The 19558-nt window shown below is 47.3% G+C and overlaps 2 protein-coding genes across 3 annotated transcripts in view; one reads left to right on the forward strand and one right to left on the reverse strand.

Moving 5' to 3' along the window:
• Positions 1-86: 86 nt before the first annotated feature.
• TIMM22 (translocase of inner mitochondrial membrane 22) lies at positions 87-5614 on the reverse strand. Its single transcript, XM_081220040.1, has 4 exons — positions 5120-5614; positions 2827-3023; positions 2129-2201; positions 87-702 (listed from the first exon to the last, which is right to left on the reverse strand). Exons 1-4 carry the CDS (start codon positions 5355-5357, stop codon positions 626-628), a joined length of 585 nt encoding a protein of 194 aa, XP_081076166.1. The 5' UTR covers positions 5358-5614; the 3' UTR covers positions 87-625.
• A 10217-nt stretch (positions 5615-15831) lies between these two features.
• The window catches only part of NXN (nucleoredoxin), a 144279-nt gene continuing 140552 nt past the window's right edge, over positions 15832-19558 (forward strand). The window contains exon 1 of one of the 2 annotated variants that reach the window (XM_081218473.1): positions 15832-16320. In XM_081218473.1, coding sequence (XP_081074599.1) covers positions 15949-16320 — 372 coding nt within the window. In that variant the 5' untranslated portion in view covers positions 15832-15948. The remainder of the gene's footprint in view (positions 16321-19558) is intronic. The other variant, XM_081218472.1, reaches the window with a different exon arrangement.

A 19558-nucleotide genomic window follows, 5' to 3' on the forward strand; every position in this document is an offset into this window, starting at 1 on the left:
CACGCTCTCCCTATGCATCTTCAATCTCTGGGCACCTGGAACCATTTTTGGGAATTGTGGAATTTGAAAACAAAAATAAGCCAACCTTTTAAACTGTAATATAAATACATATATATATATATATATATATATATGTTTTTTAACAAGGATAGCAGAACACTAAACAAAATGACATAATTGGTCGGATGGCATAAATTCACTTTGCCCTGCCCCAATGTGAGATGGATGACGGCATGGAGGTCCAAGGTAGAACAGCTTCCTGGGTATATGTAAAGTCCCCTTCGTTCCCACGGCACCAAACAACCAGAGGGCCAACTGTGATCAGGACCGAACCTCTGCGGAACTCAATTCCTACAGGTCAACACGCTGACTCCTGATCTGCCCGAAAGAGAGAGGCTGGCGTGGCACAGCCCCCCACAGCCTGGCTGGAGTCCAGGAGCAGAGAGCGTGGCTGCTCAGAGGTGGCAGATTGCAGCCAGGCGCCTCCCTCACGACACCAACTATGTGAGGGAAAACAAATGTCTTCAGTCTCTGAAGCAAGTGCCCCGGAATGGTGCAGAAACTGCCCTACACAGAACAGCTCTGATCCTGGGCTGGCATCATCCTTCCCCGGAGGCAACTGCTCTCACCGTAGGTAATAATCGATCGCAGCAGAGAAAGCAGCAAAACCTCCACAACCAATGACCCCAGCCTTTAAGCCAGCTGTAAAGCAAACACAAATGGCATTACCTGTGGTGACAGATGCTAGGTCAGGCTGCACTCAGGAAAAGTCTGGGTACCCGCAGATGCAAAGAAACTGGCGTGTACATGTTCTAAATCATTCAACCTAGCAGAGAGCTGGAAGACTTCAGCGAAGCTGTGCACACGATCTGATCCAGTGTGCTTTTATCTAACTGTACGTTCATTTAACTTTTCTCGTCCTAAAGAATTACTATTTCCAGCCTCATGAAAATAGCCCCTCACAGGCAGGAAACTGGTTAAGAGAACCAGCCCTTGGAATCAAGTGAAAGCATATGGCCTGTTACCCTGATTTGTTTATGGAATAAATTCCTGGGAAGGTGATCAAAGCAATCCTAGAGGGAGCTGAGCCTCTCAAAGGCCCTGACAAAGCTGAGACATGGGAAGACCAAAGGGGAAGTTACTCCATAAATCACAAATGGCTGTTTGAGGAGGAAAATCAGGTTTTAATGATAGCAAATCATCCTGCCTCTCAGAAAATGAGAAAAAAGGCTTTTTCCTTTGGATAAGTCTGGGCACAGCAGATGGAGAGCAGCCCAGCAATGTACACTGTTAAGAACACCCTGTCACCGACACCCTGCACCACCCTCTTGATGGACACACCAACAGGGAGAAGTGGCAGGGAACCGGTTTTTTTCTTTGTTGTTTATAGATGATAACCCAACATTTCTAGAATGCCTATATTTGGCTTTCAAGGGGTAGAAATCTAAGAACCCTAAGGTGCAGAAAGACATTACCGTGATAACTTATTCACAAAATTAAAATGACAGTTGTATAGTATGAAGAAAGATGTCTGACTGTTTGCAATGCATGGAACTGAAATTTCAGCAGAACCTGCTATTTGGACAAATGGGGCCCAGCTATGCTTCTGTACTTTCCTGCATAGCAACACACACCTGCAGATTATAAGGAAGTTCTTCCCGTATGTTCAAGATGGGGGCAGTTCTTTTTTCTAAGATAGATCTAGATCTCTCTGTGGTTCTCGCCTGGGGGGGGGGGGTGACTCTGTTCCCCAGGGGACATTTGGCAATGTCTGGACACACTTTTACTTGTCACCACTAGAGGATGCTACTAGCATCTAGGGGGTGGAGGCCAGGGATGCTGCTATACATCCTACCATGCACAGGACAGCGCCCCCCTCCCCCTAGCAAACATTTATCTGGTCTAAAATGTCAACAATGCCAAAGATCGGAAACCCTGATCTAGATACTAGAAGTTTCCAAAACTGAGTTAACACAGAAGCAAACGTGATTTACTTGTCAGAAGGGAAGAATATCAAGTGTCCACCTATACCTTGGGCTGTCCTTGGAATGCTCATATGTTTAGAAATGTCGACTTCAGCACGCTGTCCAAGGCCACAAAGAAAACCATCTGAGAACTGTTTACTAACCTCTGAAGCCAATGGCTCCTCCAGTGATGCAGCCACTAATGACACTGTTCTTCCAATCTGATTTTCCCCGGTACTGTGGGGGGAGAAGAGCAGTTCAGAGCCAAAGAAACAAGCCAGACAAGATGATTGAGGAAAAAAAAGACAGGGTTTCTGGCTGGCTAATTGAGTCCCTCCCCAAAGGAAACCTATCTTTTTCTCTTTCAAAAGTATAGTTCCTAAAATTTGAATGTGTTCATAAATGCTTCCTGCAGGTGGTACCAGAGCGCTGAAGCCAAGTGTAACATTTGGGAAGTAATCAAAATCTCTTCTCAGTTCCCCAGTAAGTATTCTGTTTAAAATCATTAACTGGGAATTCCCTGGCAGTCCAGTGGTGAGGACTCCGTGCTTCCACTGCAGGGTGCCCAGGTTCAATCCCTGGTTGGGGAACCAAGATCCTGCAAGTAGCGTGGTGCAGCCAAAAAATAAATACATAAAATAAACTCATTAACCAACTTCTAGCCTACAAAAACAAGTAAAAAATAATGCAAGCCCAAATCATAAACGCACAAAAAGTTTACATTAGGGACTATTTAATGGAAATTTAATCTAGCAAGTATTGGACATTTCTGACCTGCTTTCTAGTAGCATTAAGAGTATTTCTCTTGAGAGGTCCTAAGATGGAAACAGGCAAGGCTTTCTCAGAAGGCAGGGACACTTACAGATTCTACCAAACACTCAGTGCAAGAAAACATGGCGCCCACGATGGCAAAATTTTTGGCATAGGACATTCCTCTCTGCCCCATGTCTTTAAGAACTTCTTTTGCTGTAGGTGTGCGGTAAGGATCCTTAGGGTCAAAGCCCACATTGGTATCAATGCCGGCAGTGAACACCCCAAATGCACCTCCCAAGACAAATCCTAAAAACAAACACAGAGATGAAGATTTCTTTGGTATGTTTTCTGGATTACTGTAATGGGGTCATACTCAAATAGCACCTTTTGGATGGCCACCAGCGAAGAGGACGCCCCCTCTTGCCTGGAACACTCTCTACTTGTCTGGTTTCCACATTACAAACTCCAGGATCTATCTTGTTGGCAGCTTCTTCTCTGACTCTTCTTGGATTTCTTCCTTTTTTCCTTTCATTTTCTAACATTTTCAAAATTCAGTCTTTAACCCCCTTTCTCTCTCTACACTCTCACATGTAAACCAGTCACCCTCAAGTTCAGGTATCAACTTTGCAAGTCACTCCCTTGACGATGGTGACATCCATAATAGTCATTTGGTAAATACCATGTGCCAATTACTCTGACGCTTTATAGTCAGAGCCTCATTTATTCTTCACAATAGTCCTGTGAGATAGATATTATTATCCTCTCCTTTCTGTAGCTGAAGAAACTGAGGCTCAGAGAGGTTAACTAATTTCCCTAAGGTCACGAAGCTACCAAATGGCAAACCCCACACTGCTGTCCACAGCTGACCTTCCTGAGCCTGCTGGACATTTCAACATGGATGTCCTCTTGCCACCTCAAGGTCGGTATACGTTCAATGAAACCATGGGCACCTCCCCTCCAGACTTCCCTGCTTATGGCTCCTTCTTTCCAGTCACTCCTGCTCCAAACTTCAGGGGCATTTCTGACTGTTTCTTTGCTTCCCCCTGTAACCCTATATCCACAATTATCATCCTAGTCTAAGGCCTTTATCACTTCGCCCCTGGAGCACTACAAAGACTCATTCATCATTTCAACAGATATGTATTTATTAGGGTCAGGCACAATGGTGAACAAAGACCCAGCCCATGTCTCATGGAGCTTCAGTCTAGCAAATTCCCTATATGGTCTCCCTATCTACAGACTTTCCTTTCCTTCATCACACTCCACCTTGAGTCATCATGCTCATTACCACTTGTTACCCTCTAAAAAACCATTAGTGGGGACTTCCCTGGTGGTCCAGTGGGTAAGACTCCACGCTCCCAATGCAGGGGGCTGGGTTCGATTTCTGGTCGGGGAACTAGATCCCACATGCATGCTGCAACTAAGAGTTCGCATGCTGCAACTAAAGATCCCGCATGCCGCAACTAAGACCCAGCGCAGCCAAAATAAATACATACATACATAAACATTAAAAAAATAATTAAAAAACCATCAATGACTGCCCTAATGCCTGCAGGCAAAAAGCCCAAATCCCCCACCCCACCCCCAACTTGAAATGCCGTTTCTCCTCCTCTTTGTCTAACCCCATTCTCTCAATCCTCCAAGACACGCTCTAGTCTCACCTCCTGTCGCCTTCCCCCAACCAAAAAGGATCTATTTTTCTCTCTGCTCTACTTCACATGTGCACTCTCACTACACTCCTTTAATTGCCTTTCATTCTCAATGAGAGTTCAAATCACCTGCAAATGTGGCCACCCTCTTTACTCTGCATACAGGATGGACACCTACATTCTCAAATCCTCAAAACGTTAAAAAAAAAAAAAAAAGGCGCCAGTCCAGACTTCTTTCCCCCTTTCCCTGTTGTCTAGTCACACTGGCCTCACTGGCCTTTCTCTTTTTCTAACCTCAAGCCACTTCCAGCCAGACCTTTGCAGGTGCTGGGCCCTACGTCTGCAGAGCTCTCCTCCAGGCTCCTTCTCAACCATTTTCTATGTATATTAAAATGTTAGCTTCATTAGAACAAGGATCTTGTTCTCACCCTGTCTTTCCACCGCCTGACACGTGATAGTTGCAAAGTAACAAGTTGTTGAAAAATGATTATTTAAAAGCGAATGAATGAATGAAATCAACCATCTTAGAACCCCCAGGTCCCGACCCAGGATCGATTCTCTGATCCAATTTCCAGAGGCGAAAGCCAACCTCGGGGTCTAGGGAGGCGCTGCTCGAGCTCACTGAACCAGGCGGGAGTGGGTCAAGGTCGAAGCCCATGGACTCCTCGCCTCCCAGGCGCGTGGTCTTCTTGGCAGGGGACCCCTATGCCGCCCAAGCCCTAAGCCTCCCAAAGGTCCCCCTCCTCGCCTCACCTCCCAAGCAGGCCAGCGCCGCCTTGAAGGCGCAGCTTTCCATCGCCCTCTCGATCATCTTCTGCTCCTCACTCTTGGCCGGACTCGGGATCCCGCCCAGGCTCCCAGGCTCCAGGAGCCGGGGCTGACGCTTGTCACCCACCAGGTACTGCAGAAGAAGGCTGTACTGCAGCGGGGCTTCGGCGGAAGCCGCCGCCCCAGGCGCGGAGTCCCCGGCACCATGGGACGCCTCCGCCATGACTGTGGCTGCCCAAGAAACCTGGCTTCCTTCTTCCCACAGCAGATTCCACAAACTTCCCGTGGGGCCTTGCGCTCCCAGCCACCGTGTCGCAACGGCAGATTCTCCACACCGAGCGAGCCTGAGGAAGCAGCGGAAGCCAAGTCCGTTAGTGCACACCTGGCGGAAGAGCTATCATGTTCTCCCAAAACCTCCTGTGAATACTGAATCAGGCTTGTGCAGCAGTCCCAACGACACTGACAAAGATTCAGAGTCACCAGAAAGCCCCTTCTTCGGGGCTGCAGCGCGGTGGGTGTCGGGATTTGTAGTTTAACACGTACACCCCAGACATTTCCCAGGAAGCCTTGCGCGGGCACTAGCGTCTCCGCCTTCTCTCGAGCTCCTGACGGGCGGGAGGAAAGGGAGGCTGCAGCGCGCCGGGACGCCAGCAGGGAGTGCGCGCGCCCCGCCACGGCCCTTCCAGCCTAATAATTCCTAGTGTGTGTTGTGAGATGTCCATAGGGGAAGGTGCTTTGTAAATCAACGTAAAAGCGTGGTATAAAGGTATGGAATAAATGTTTTATTCAATAATTAAACCGTTGAGGGGAGAGAGAAGGAGCCAAAAAATGAGTGAAGCTATTAAAAAAAAAAAAAAAATTCCCTGGCCGTCCCGTGGTTAGGACTCCACACTTTCACTGCTGAGGGCCCTGGTTCGATCCCTGGTTGAGAAACTAAGCCTCCGCAAGCCTCGCAGTGTGGCCAAAAAACAAACAAACAAACAAAAATAGGGATGCTAACCAAGCTTAATATGAGACAATGATAGGAAGTGGAGGTGGCTATGGCCGGACGGAGAGCAAGGGAAGCTGAGGCTGCTACTCACGCCAGCCAGCTGTTGTCAATGGAATTAATGATGTGGGACGAGCATTGCCATGAAAAGCCGAATTTATATTATGCTGAATCAATTAAAGTGCTTACTAGCTTGCAAACTGAGGACCTGAAGGTTAACTGTGAGACGGCACCGTGTATGAACCCAGAAAACCTTCTGCAGTAGTTTCTGTGGTACTAAAATAGATCCCCAGCTGTTGTATTGATCCAGACTAGCAGTGTATCTGGGTGTATCAGCTAAGAGAAACATCAGTGGAAACAGAAGGTGGTGAGGTAGCCAGTCAACAGAGACAGAGATACCTCTTTGGTAGCCAGAGTTCTCTGTGCCGCAGAGCAGAGCCTGTGGTTCACTCTGCTTCTGCTCCCACCAGACCACTGAACCAGCGTGTCCTAAGGTCCCTGGTGACTCCCCAGCTGTTGAGTCTAATTCAGACCTCATTTCACTTTACTGCTCAGCTGCATTTCACGCTGTTGACTCCTCCTCCTTCTGTGAAGAAACTTCAAAGCCCCTCTCCCCTCGCTATGCTACAGCCTCTCCGGTTTCTCCGTCTTCGGTGCAGGCACCGCTGCCTGACCTTTTCCTGTTGGTCCTCTCAGGGCTTCATCCTTTATTTTCTCACGCAGCTCACTCTACCTGAGCAACTCACCCGCACTCGTAGCTTCTACTACCACCTCTAATGCAGGAATGACTCCCAAATCTTCATCTCCAGCTTCGACCCTTCTCATCAACACAAGAACCAGTCATTTCCTGTAGGCACCTCTAACTCAACACACCCTGCCAACCACCCATTCCTTCCAGATGAGTGAGGGGCCCAGGGCTCTGATTCATGCTGAGGTCTTAAGAGCCGAAGCTGGATCTGAGAGAAGTTGGGACAGGGCCCTAGGCAAGTCCCAGGCAAGGTGGCCTTGGAAAGCAAGGAACGATCTAAACAATTAATCCCTGGGACTAGTTAGAGAGCAATAATTAATCCCTAAATGAAGGGTCTGCCCCAGATTTCAGGTACGAGCCAAGTCAGCATGTGACGAGATCCACTGTAACCATGGTGAGGGAGGGAGGGAGACTTTTATGGAACATAATGGCCCGAATCACAGATGGAGACACAGATACACTGATCTGGTATCTCTCTTCCCCCACCCATCTCCTTCCATAGGCGGAATGCGTTTCACCTGATGGAAAACTTGAACCTCTTCAAGCATATTCCGAAAGTGAGAAGTGGTTTCCCATGTCTGTTTCCCTGGCCTGAATCTTTGCCAGCACCCTAGGGACTTTATCTGACCACAGCTTCACTAAAAGTCCAGCTGCTCTCATGTTACAGGTTGTCTGTTCTGGCCGCAAGGTTACAGAGGTGGGGTGATATCTCAGTGGGTCAGAAAGAATAGGAGACACTTCAGGATGAATGAGATTCACAGGCAGGGTCGTAGGAAGTCAGAATACTCTGAGTTGATGACCCATCACTTGAAGGACTCCAGGTCAGGGCACAGATGGGGAGGTGCTGAACTGGAGGAGAGCCTGATCGTCTCTCGCCCCAGGTGTCCGGGAGAGCCTGGCTGGCCTCTATTTCTCTCAGCATGTCAGGAGTGCAGAAGTAAAAGAAATAGCAGGAGTGGGATGGAATGAGGAGGTCCAAGTTGAGAAGTGCAGTGTGTCCTATGTGGATTTGAGTTGGCTGTGAATTTGGTAACAGTGAGTAGTCTGAATAGTCCCGTCGTTGGCAGGAGGTCTGGCCACATAGGTACTCTGAGTAGCCAACTGAGTCACCATGTGTGGTGGGTACTGGACAAGTGACTTTGTATTAAAGCTTTTTAAAAAAAATTTACTTATTTTATTTATTTTTGGCTGTGTCGGGTCTTTGTTGCTGTGCACGGGCTTTCTCTAGTTGTGATGAGCGGGCTTCTCATTGTGGTGGCTTCTCCTGTTGCAGAGCACAGGCTCTAGGCACACGGGCTTCAGTAGTTGTGGCACGTGGGCTTCAGTAGTTGTGGCTCACAGGCTCAGTAGTTGTGGCACACGGGCTTAGTTGCTCCCCGGCATGTGGGATCTTCCCGGACCAGGGCTTGAACCTGTGTCCCCTGCATTGGCAGGTGGATTCTAAACCACTGCACCACTGGGGGAGCACTCACTTAATAGACTCTTAATTGGTCTGCATGCCTCCTATCTTGCTCTTCTTCAAACCATCCACAGAATGGTCTTTCAGCACTGAAGCGTGATCATGTGCCCTGCTCAGAATTCTTCTCTGTGCCAGGATAAAGCCTAAACTTGGTGTGTTGCTTCTACAACTTGTGCCCAGGAAGACACATATGCTTCTGCCCAAGTTTAGTGCTTCCTCGAATATTTCCATTCCTAGTTGTCTGCTTTTTTTTTTTAATTTGCTATTTTAACCATTAAAATTTTTTTTTCTTTAAAAAAAATTTTTGGCCATGCCATGCGGCAAGCGGGATCTTATTTCCCCAACCAGTGATCGAACCCATGCCCCCTGCAGTGGAAACACGGAGTCTTAACCACTGGACCACCAGCGAAGTCTCTCAGTTCTCTGCTTTTTTTTTTTTTTTCTTTTTGCGGTACGCGGGCCTCTCACTGTTGTGGCCTCTCCCGTTGCGGAGCACAGGCTCCGGACGCACAGGTTCAGCGGCCATGGCTCACGGGCCCAGCCGCTCTGCGGCACGTGGGATCTTCCCAGACCGGGGCACGAACCCGTGTCCCCTGCATCGGCAGGCGGAACTCTCAACCACTGCGCCACCAGGGAAGCCCAGTTCTCTGCTTTTGATAATCTCTTTTGGATCTGAAAGTGGTGGCTCAGAATCATTCGCAATAATGTGTGGTCTTTAGTGTTTCAGAGGTGAGTTTGGACTTTTGGACTCAGTGTCATTTCTTTGATTTGTACCTTGTCCTCAGTCAAGTGTAAATTGTTACAAAATATTTATTATTATTATTTCTTAATTCTTTTTGCCTTTAACCTATGATAGCCATGGTGACAAGAGAGGTATCCTGTACTGTTTCCAGTGACAGATCCTTAGACTCTGATTCTGATGGGTGGTCTTAATGTTCCAGAGCAGATTTCTTCCACAGCTTAATTGTTTGGAGGTTTTATTTACTCACCCGGACCCAACAATCCAGATTTGCTTACTATCTCTTCTGCTGTTGCTTTGACTTTGCTTATGAAAAGCTATATTGGAGATTTGGCCTATAGTCTGGCAGTCTGGTGGATGTTTAGGACCTATTTTAGACTCAGGTAATGAATCATACACTCTGGCTATATCTGCATTAGGGTCATATTGATGACAAGTTGTGATCCTGAGATTTACTCTGAAAAGTATTGGAGGCAAATAGGAATATGCATAATGTCTTTCTAGCACCTCACACTTCTGACTCAGAAAAGAGTTAAGAGGCTTCAAAAACTAGAGACCGGACCCCTGCTTTGCTGAGGGATAAAATGAAATATAGAAAGAACTATGATGGTGAATTCCCAAGGTCACATATCAAGTTGGTGCCAGAAAGAGAAGCAGCACACTTCTGCTGTAACCAGTGAGGACCATGTCCCTCTTGCCCTTCCCTCATCTTGATCTTTGTCAAATCTCACTCCATATTTTGTTTCACTTACCTCTCTATCAAGCACTTTCCCTTATCAGTGGATCTGCCACCAAAGCCCAGCTTTTAAAAAAGGAAACGATAAAACAGATGCAAAAACTGTACTAGGGCGTTAATCTACAGGTAAAATCTTTTTACAGGGAACTCCCAATTAAATGGAATACATTTTTTGTTTGAATCAATTTTGATTCACATTTTGTTGACTCAATTATTTCTTGAACTAAGTGGACTTGGAAAACTTTTATAATCAAAGTGTTCATTTTGTGCTAACAGCTTTGTTTTAATGGCATTTGAATTTGTGTGTGTGAGACATTCTGTCTCTTTTAGTCTGAGATGTCCTGATATACTTTAAATATTTCTTTCTCCATTTATAGCATCTTATCCTTGAATAAGTTCTTATTTGAAAATGCAAAAAGTACTTTCTTTTTGGACTAGATAATACCTTCCATATTTTTCTCACATTTATTCCCAGTTCTTCAATTCCCTTGCCTAAGCAACCTGTTACTATTTCTTTTTCTTTTTCCTTTTTTTTTTGGCCGCACCGTGTGGCATGTGGGATCTTAGTTCCCCTATCAGGGATCAAACCCGCACCCCGGCATTGGAAGCGCAGAGTCTTAACCACCGGACCGCCAGGGAAGTCCCCTGTTACTATTTCTTAAATGTCTTTCCAGATATATTTCCTCCATACATGAGCATTATATTTGTGTATACATATATATGTTTTTTTCTCCACTTAAAAATTTACAAATGGGGGCTTCCCTGGTAGCACAGGGGTTGAGAGTCTGCCTGCCAATGCAGGGGACATAGGTTCGTGCCCCGGTCCGGGAAGATCCCACATGCCGCGGAGCGGCTGGGCCTGTGAGCCATGGCCGCTGAGCCTGCATGTCCAGAGCCTGTGCTCCGCAACGGGAGAGGCCACAACAGTGAGAGGCCCGCGTACTGGAAAAAAAAAAAAAAAAATTTACAAGTGGTAGCTTAGTCTTTCCTACCTATTCTGCACCTTACTTTCTCTTGTGCTACATCTTAGAGATATTTCATATCAGTGCAAGAGATGGTTAATTTTATGTGTCAACTTGACTAGGCCACAGTGTGCCCAGGTATTTGGAGGCAGTATATTCCTCATTTGGATGTGTTACTCTGGCCTGTTTACTGAGTGACCACAAAAGTTGCTGGTTTTGAGGGGGTCCCCGAACACGGGAAGACTCTGCAGAAGGTCCAGGCTGCTGTACAAGCTGCCCTGTCCCTTGGGCCATATGACCCATCAGATCCGATGGTGCTTGAGGTAGGTCACTGGCAGATAGGGATGCTATTTGGAGACTTTGGCAGCTCCTATAGGTGAGGCCTGCCATTCTCTGTGGTAACTACTCTCCTTTGGAGAAACAGTACGTGGCCTGCTACTGGATCTTCATAGAGGCTGAACACTCGGGCCACCATGCATCAGTTACCATGCTACCTGAGCCGTCCATCATGAACTGGGTGTTATCTGCCCCACCAAGCCATAAGGTCGGGTGTACACAGGGACACTTCATCATCAGATGGATGTGGAATATATGCGATTGGGCCCAAGCAGGCCCTGAAGGCACAAGTAAGTTACATGCTCATGGAATTCACTGGTTACCATGTTCCTCACCATTCTGAAGTAGCTGGTTTGGTGGAACAGTAGAATGGCCTTTTGAACATTCAGTTTACAGCACTAGTTAGGTGGTAGCACTTTGCAGGGCCAGGGCAAGGTTCTCCAGAAGACTGCGTGTGCTCTGAATTAGCATTCAGTACGAGGTGCTATTTCTCCCATAGCCAGGAGTCACGGGGCCAGGAATCGAGAGGTGGAGATGGGAGGGGCCCCGATCACTATTACCCCTAGTGACCCACTAGCAAAATTTTTGCTTCTTGTTCCCACAGAGTCATACTCTGCTGGCCTACAGGTCTTAGTTCCAAAGGGAGGAGTGCCTCCACCAGGAGAAACAACAGTGATTCCATTGCACAGGAAGTTAAGACTGCCACCTGGCCACTTTGGGCATCTCATGCCTCTGAGTTAACAGGCAAAGAAAGGAGTTACTCTTTTGGGTGGAATGATTGATCCTGACCACCAAGGGGAAATTGGACCACTAGTCAACAGTGGAGGTAAGGAAGAGCGTATCTGCAATATGGGAGACCCCTTAGGGCATCTCTTAGTTATCATACCCTGTGATTAAGGTCAAAGGAAAACTACAATAACCTAGTCCTGGCAGGACTACTAATGGCCTAGATCCTTCAGGAATGAGGGTTTGAGTCACTCCACCAGGTAAAGAACCACGACCAGCTGAGGTGCTTGCTGAAGTCAAAAGGCATAAAAAAAAAGGTAGTAGAAGAAGGTGGTTATAAATACCAGCTATGATCACATGATCAGTTGTAGAAATGAGGGCTATATTGTCATGAGTATTTCTTCCTTGTTATGAATATATGTGTGTGTGTTTGTATTTGGCAAACATCTTTGTTCCTTTTATCTCTTATTTCCTTATAATGTAACATAAAATGTATTGACTTTATATTATAGTATTCAAGTATTGTTAATTTTACATCATCATACTTAAGTTACGGGATATCAAGGTGAGTAAACATCCTCAACGACTTTACCATCTCTTATGGGGATGGAGTCAGTGCATTTTTGCTTGTATACATGATACTTGTATCATTTTAGGCAGGATTATGATCTTGTTATTGTCTTTATTTGGAGACTAAGTATGGTTTAAGGAGATGCATATGGGTGCCAAGTTGACAAGGGGTAGACATGTGATGTTTAATTTTGTGTGTCAAATTGACTGGGGCGCGGAGTACCCAGATATTTTTTAAAATATTTATTTATTTATTTGGTTGTGCCAGCTCTTAGTTGCGGCAGGCAGGCTCCTTAGTTGTGGCTTGCAGACTCCTTAGTTGTGGCTCACCTGGCTCCTTAGTTGCGGCACACAGGCTCCTTAGTTGTGGCATGCGAACTCTTAGTTGTGGCACGTGAACTCTTAGTTATGGCATGCAGGCGGGATCTCGTTCCCTGACCAGGGATCGAACCCAGGCCCCCTGCATTGGGAACACGGAGTCTTAACCACTGTGCCACCAGGGAAGTCCCGAGTACCCAGATATTTGGTTAAACATTATTCTGGGTGTGTCTGTGAGGGTGTTTCTGGATGAGATTAACATGTAAAACAGTAGACTGAGTAAAGCAGGTTGCCTTCCCAGTGTGGGTGGGCCTCATCCAATCAGTTGAAGGCCTGGATAGAATAAAAAGTAAGGGAGAATTCACTCTCTCTGCCTGTCTTAGAGCTGGGACATGGGTCTTCCCCTGCCTTTGGACTCAATACAGACTAGAACTTACACCATCAGCTCCCCTGATTTTCCGGTCTTTGGACTCAGACTGGAACTAACTATACCATCAGTTCTTCTGAGTCTCCAGCTTGCTGACTGCAGACGTTGGGACTTCTCAGCCTCCATAATCATGTGAACCAATTCCTTAGAGCAAATCTCTCTCTCTATTGGTTCTCTTTCTCTGGAGAGCACAGACTGATACAGTGTACATAGAAACCTCCTTAATTCTTTTCAATGACTAGATTGTATCCCAAATGATGAATGCGCCATCCTTTAACCCTCCTCATTGATACATAGTTAGGCTCTTTCCAGCTTTCCAGTCTCTTTCTGATTTCACCAGTGTATCAATAACTATCTGTACACATACATCTTTGTGCACTTATGCTACTATAACTGAAGACCAAGGAATGTGATTTATGAAACTTAAAGGTGACAGATACGTATTTGTTCTGTGCATGTTTTGTATGACATCATGTGCCTTAGAATGCAGTTTCCCCAAAGAAAAACTGTAATGTGTAAGTGTTATAAATGTCAGGTATGTTGTGGCTCCTTAACACATATTTTAAGACAATAATAATTTGCAGAATAGCGGGTCAATTCATGTAACGTAACTAGCTAAATACCAGTTGGGACATTTTCTTTAAGTGGGTCTCTTGAACTGTATACTCAGAGAGAGTGCTTTCCATAAGCCAAAGGATGTTGGCTATTCTTTACAGGAAGCCCAGTGAGTCTCCTCAGGCTTCTTCTTGTAACAAACACCCACTAGAACTATGATTTTGGAATCATTTCCATTGCAAATCCCCTCTTTCCACACCCCTTTAAAAGGCAGCTGCAGTATTTGGCATCTAACCAAGGCCTGCTGCACCAACAATTCTCTAAATTTTATTTATATTTCATGTGCAGTATGTTCAAACTCTCACTTTCCCAGGTGCCAGATGCTGGTTTGGACACACTCCAGTAGAAAGTGCTTTCCTCTCAAATAATAAAAGGAAAATGCTGAACATACCACCTCTTTATACAGACTTGCATATAGTATACCAAAGTTAAGTAGTCTAATAATGACTTCACTATTTTCCCCAATTTGCAATCCCCCCTAATTCCCTCCTCACCTACCTCCACACCAAATACTTTGTCCCTCGTCTTCCATAGGATGCTTATGGTCCTCGTCCATATCTTCAGTGTTCACTTGAAAACGTCAGGGTGTAGGAATCTATCTGTCTCACATGCTTTGGATGGGGCCTGATGTAACCCACCCACGGGTGTTTCAAATATGATTTGGATGAGAAAATAAAACACTTTAACCCACTTTCAGTATTTTAAAAGATATCTAACAACTTAATGTCTGCTATGTTAATAGCTTTTACATGTTTTCACTAAAAAGCGATGCTTTCCATGTGTTGGATAATAACACTGTCCCTGCAGTCGCACAGAATTTTGGCATGACACTAAAAATGAGCTTGGAATTCGCCTTTATCATAGGTTTCTTGCCTGCCTAAAGGCAATCCTCAGTCCAAAGATCCTACTTGTGAAATGAGCAGCAGTGTTAGGTGGATGCTGAGAAAGTGGACATCGTTTCAAGAGATTGCCAGTCCACTCGTGGCGCCCGCCTCCACCTCCACCTCTTTCACCGCTTTATGTGGTAACATTTCACTGAACTGAAAACTAGTACAATTCCATGTTCTATCCCAGAAAATTGGGAACCTTAAGCGTGAAGACTTATGTTTGTGCCAAAAGCTTGCAGTTATATTCTGAGGTTTAAATGAACTCTTGTAAAGCAGGCTATGATTTGTGTGTGTGTGTTTGCGTGTGTGGAAAGCCGCTATAAAATATAGACATTCTGCTTGGCTGCCAGTATCTCGTTTTCTTTTTCACCCTTTCCACTAGATGGCGGTAGATGTCCAAGAAATAACTTGCAAAGGGCTGGTGGAGAGCTGTGAGAGGGGCATCCCATCCTTTCACTGGGCTGTTGGTAGCTGAGCTGACACACTGTTGTTCCTCTGTTGCGGGTGGGCATTGTGTACATTTTATTTTTTCGACTGTGTGTGTGTCGGGGTGGGGAGACCGGAAGACTTGCCACAGACCACCTGTTTAATCCAGGTTCTCTCTAACCGTAGGGTAGCGTCTTGCCAGCTGGGGGGAAAAATCCCTAGAATTTTTCTCAACTACCAACAGACTTAATAGAAGCCACGGAACCGGTTCAGGAAAGCAGCCAGCTTCGATTTAGAGATGCTGTGGCATCTGGTCCCTATATTTGTGGAGATGGAAGAGAGCCAATCGCTGGTGAGGAATGGCCGCGGCGACCTGGGGACTGAAATCCCACAGTGAGACCTGCGATCAACCCACAAGTACTTATGGATTCCCTCCCATGTGCCTAGCACTAGATCAGAAGCTACACAAGAAATAAGAGGTGGCGTTCTCCAGTCCTCTTATAGTAGAGAACACGAAACATACACACAGAGAAGTAAGTGCCGAGCAAGACCTAGCCTTGATGAAGGTAACATTGTGTGAAGATGGGAAGTCCTCCGCCAGGGTTGTCTCCCGAGCACTTAGGCCACGCGGCGGGAGCCCGCGCCCACTACGCCCTCTGCAGCAGCCAGTGCCTAGGCGGCTAGCACTGCTACAAAGGGGGCGTGGCGTGGGCGGGCCCCAAGGGCGGGGCTTTCTTTTCCCCAGTGCCCGCCGCCGCAGCCGCCGCCGCCGCCGCCGCCGCTGCTGCCGCCTCTGCCCGCCGCGCGGACCGAGGGAGCGCGGTCGCCGCCGCCTGCCTGCCCGGGTGCTCGCGTGCCCGGGCAGCGGTGGGCCAGGATGTCGGGTTTCCTGGAGGAGCTGCTGGGCGAGAAACTGGTGACGGGCGGCGGCGAGGAGGTGGACGTGCACTCGCTGGCTGCCCGCGGCATCTCGCTGCTCGGGCTCTACTTCGGCTGTAGCCTGAGCGCCCCCTGCGCGCAGCTCAGCGCCAGCCTGGCCGCCTTCTACGGCCGCCTGCGGGGGGACGCGGCGGCCGGGCCAGGGGCTGGGGCCGGCCCGGGGCCGGGGGCCGGGGCGGCGGCGGAACCCGAGTCGCGGCGCCGCCTGGAAATCGTTTTCGTGTCCTCGGACCAGGACCAGCGGCAGTGGCAGGACTTCGTGCGGGACATGCCGTGGTTGGCGCTGCCCTACAAGGAGAAGCACAGGAAGGTGAGCGGCGCCGGCCTCGTCCGCGTCCCCGGCCTGGGTGCGCAGCCAGCGAGTTCCCGGGAGCCGGGTCCTCGCCGTCACACACCCCACCCCGGGCGCCCCCTCCGCCCACTCCTCCGTCTCCTCCGCCCCCTCCTCCGTCGTGCACGAGCTTCCCCTCCTGCCCCTCAGCGTCCCCTGCCTCTGCCCGCCTCCCCGTCCCGGGACCTCGCCGGCTAGAGGCTCCCGCGGCAACTCCTCTGTGCCGGTGCCAGGCCGCGCCCGCTGGGGAAGTTTGAAACCCCCGGGACCCCCACTCGCGTCCTGGGGAGTCGAGAACCCGGTTCCCCCATGGTGGGAAGCTTCGAGTAGGGGGTGGCTGCGCTCGGGGTTCGTGACTCGGTGACCCCCACCCCCAGGCAGAGGCGCGGGGAGGGGCCGCTTCCTTCCCTCAGCACTAGACTCCCCGCGGATACCTGTGGTGGTGGGGGAGGGCGCTAGCCCCCTACCCATAATGCCTAAACCAGGAAGTTTCCTCTCTTTCCGAGAGAAATCGGCTTTCCTGGGGCTCCCTCCGGCTGTGGCCGGGGACCCGGAGGCCGAGGCTAGGCCGCCAGGCGCCCTTGAAGGGGGGGGTCGGCCGCTGACCGTGGCTTCGGGCGAGAAGGAGCTCGCTCGTCTGCCTTCGCCTTCCCTCCGCCCCCCACCCCTACTCCGGGCTGAACTAGTGGCCCCCGGGGGAGCCTTTCATTGTCTGGCTGTCCAGCCATCCTCACCAGATGCCTCTCGGGCACCGGACCAGACCCGTCCGTGCAGCTCTTAGTTGCTTGGTTGGTGGGCCAGTGTTGCCTTGACATAGAATTAAATGCTGAACTGATCCCATAGGTGCAGATTGACCGGAAGAACGAGGATTGGGGGAAATTTATACCTTGCTGTCAACTTATCATCTCCCGCCCCCCCACCCCGTTTGCTGCTGAAATTAGCTTGGATTTTTGAGTATGTCTGTTGGATGAAGATGTCTGTTTTAATAAAACGAATTCAGGAAATTTTGCCGTGAATCGAAACAGAAAAAGTTTTGGAGCGCTTTTGCTTAATTAGTATGCCTGATGCAACGTGTGAATCCAGCCCCTTCCTTTCCGGAGGAAACTCTCATTTTATGGAGTGGACAGGAGAAGGGCTCTTCTGGGGGCGTTCAGGGCCGCCATGTGCTGCTTTAATGTGTACAGAATCTTGTTGAGGAGCATGATTTAAACTTAGTAGAGTAAAAGGCTTAGACTGTGACCCCATATGTCTCGAGTAAATCATCCATGGAAGCAGTGTAAGGTACAGGCTTGGTATTTCAAGTATGAAATACAGTTTAACAAATACAGTTTGTAAATTTAACATTGGAGAAACATGGGCTCACTAACCACACAGAGGCAAAACTTGGCGTTTTAAACACTTTTTAGGTGATCTTGCCCATATTTGATTTATATGGTGCCCGAATATGAATAGCCAGTCCTTTTTTGCTTTAAAACGTGGGAATCCTTTGTTTTCCTTGGTGGTGGTTTTTATGATCGTTTTGGGGAGGAGTAATGTCCAGAAAGTGATTTATCAAGAAATATTTTCATTGTTATGTCCATTTTCTGTTGTAGACCAAAGTCCATGTAAAATAATGTCCTTATTGGGCAATACAAATGAATTCTAGCTTTTGCAAATACACAGTGATGGTAAAATGTTACAGACCTGAGGCCTATTGTTGTGCTTTTCTCCACAAGTGGGGGAAATAAATTTGCTGGATAGTAAAAATATGGGGCAAATTGAGATGTTTTAAAAAAAAATATTGAGATGTTTTGCAAATGCTTAAAGCTTTTTTTTCCAAAAAGGAGAATATCTGATATGACATAGGCCGTGCCTAGTTCATTGTGCTCTGGCCAGTCCTTTTACATGAAAAAAAAGTGGTCTGTGGCTCCAGCCTGGACTTGCTAATTCCACCAGGATGAGAGTCTGGATGACACAGGACAGAACCTCATTTGAAAATACAGTTCACATCGCTGGTCCGTGCCCAAACCATGGTGCGTTAGCATCTTAAAAATTTATTTTTGCTCAGAGCTTTTCTGACTCACATTCTATAGTTCATTTTGTTGTCTAAAACAAGTCCAGGGCGTCCCTGGTAGCGCAGTGGTTAAGAATCCGCCTGCCAATTCAGGGAACACGGGTTTGAGCCCTGGTGGGGGAAGATCCCACATGCCGAGGAGTCCGTGCACCACAACTACTGAGCCTGTGCTCTAGAGCCCTGGAGCCACAACTACTGAAGCCTGCACGCTTAGGGTCCGTGCTCTGCAACAAGAAAAGCCACTGCAGTGAGAAGCCCGCGTACCTCAAAGAAGAGTAGCTCCTGCTCACCCACCACAACTAGAGAAAGCCCACACGCAGCAAGGAAGACCCAGTGCAGCCAAAAATAAATAAATAAAATAAATAAGTTTATTAAAAAACTAAAACAAGTCCAGTTTTCGAGGCGGTAGTTTCTGCTCCTTGATGTTCATGAATAGGCAATTCAAGATTTGGTCTAGAAATATTCTTATTTGTGGTGATATACCAGATAAAAGGACTCCAGCTGTGTTTCTTATGGAAAATATACTCTTAGAAATTACAACTTTGGAAGAAATTATTTTCCCCCTTGAAACCAAAGAGATGTGAAACAAATTCCTTTTCTGTAACTTTGAGTTTTTGTCTCTCTTATTTGAAATTGGGGTGCTTAGAAATCTGTGATCTTGGGATGCCAATTCTGTGATAACAACAGTGAAAAACCCAGGGCACCCGTGGTTCAGGGTGCTCACTGGCTAGACAACTTAGCTTCTTGTTGATGGATTCTGTCCATGTTGTTTCACCAACTATAAAAATAGCATTGAAGGAGAGAATTTTGTTTTTACACTGAAGGGAAACCAAAGTTCCAGATTACTAATTTTTTTAAGTTCTCATTAACATTTGTTCTTAAATCCATTGGTATACTTCCCACTGGGATAACAAAGGATATGGTTCTAATTAGTTATTGGCTGGCATTTCTCTAAAGAAAATTGAAAAATTATGGTAGGGAAAGAAAATTCAGTGTGTTATTTCTCTTTTTCTTCCTTTATTAATTTCCCCTTTATATAGTAAGAAAGTCTCGGGATGGCCGAGACTTTAAAACTGTGTTTTGCATGGCTCCTCTAACCTTGCTTGGAACTGTGAGAGAACACCAAATAACAGGATTCCAGTATCTTTTAAAAAAAAAATTCTT

Source organism: Mesoplodon bidens (genome assembly GCF_964165515.1).
Source record: "Mesoplodon bidens genome assembly, chromosome: 19".
In the NCBI taxonomy this organism is placed as follows: Eukaryota; Metazoa; Chordata; class Mammalia; order Artiodactyla; family Ziphiidae; genus Mesoplodon; species Mesoplodon bidens.

Coding starts and splice junctions, on each gene's coding strand:
- TIMM22 (XM_081220040.1), bottom strand. CDS start 5,357: ATGGCGGAGGCGTCCCATGGTGCCGGGGACTCCGCGCCTGGGGCGGCG. Junction 3,024..5,119: donor GGCGCTGGCCTGCTTGGGAG/GTGAGGCGAGGA, acceptor GTTTGTTTTTAG/GATTTGTCTTGGGAGGTGCA. Junction 703..2,128: donor AGGAGCCATTGGCTTCAGAG/GTTAGTAAACAG, acceptor TTTGCTTTACAG/CTGGCTTAAAGGCTGGGGTC.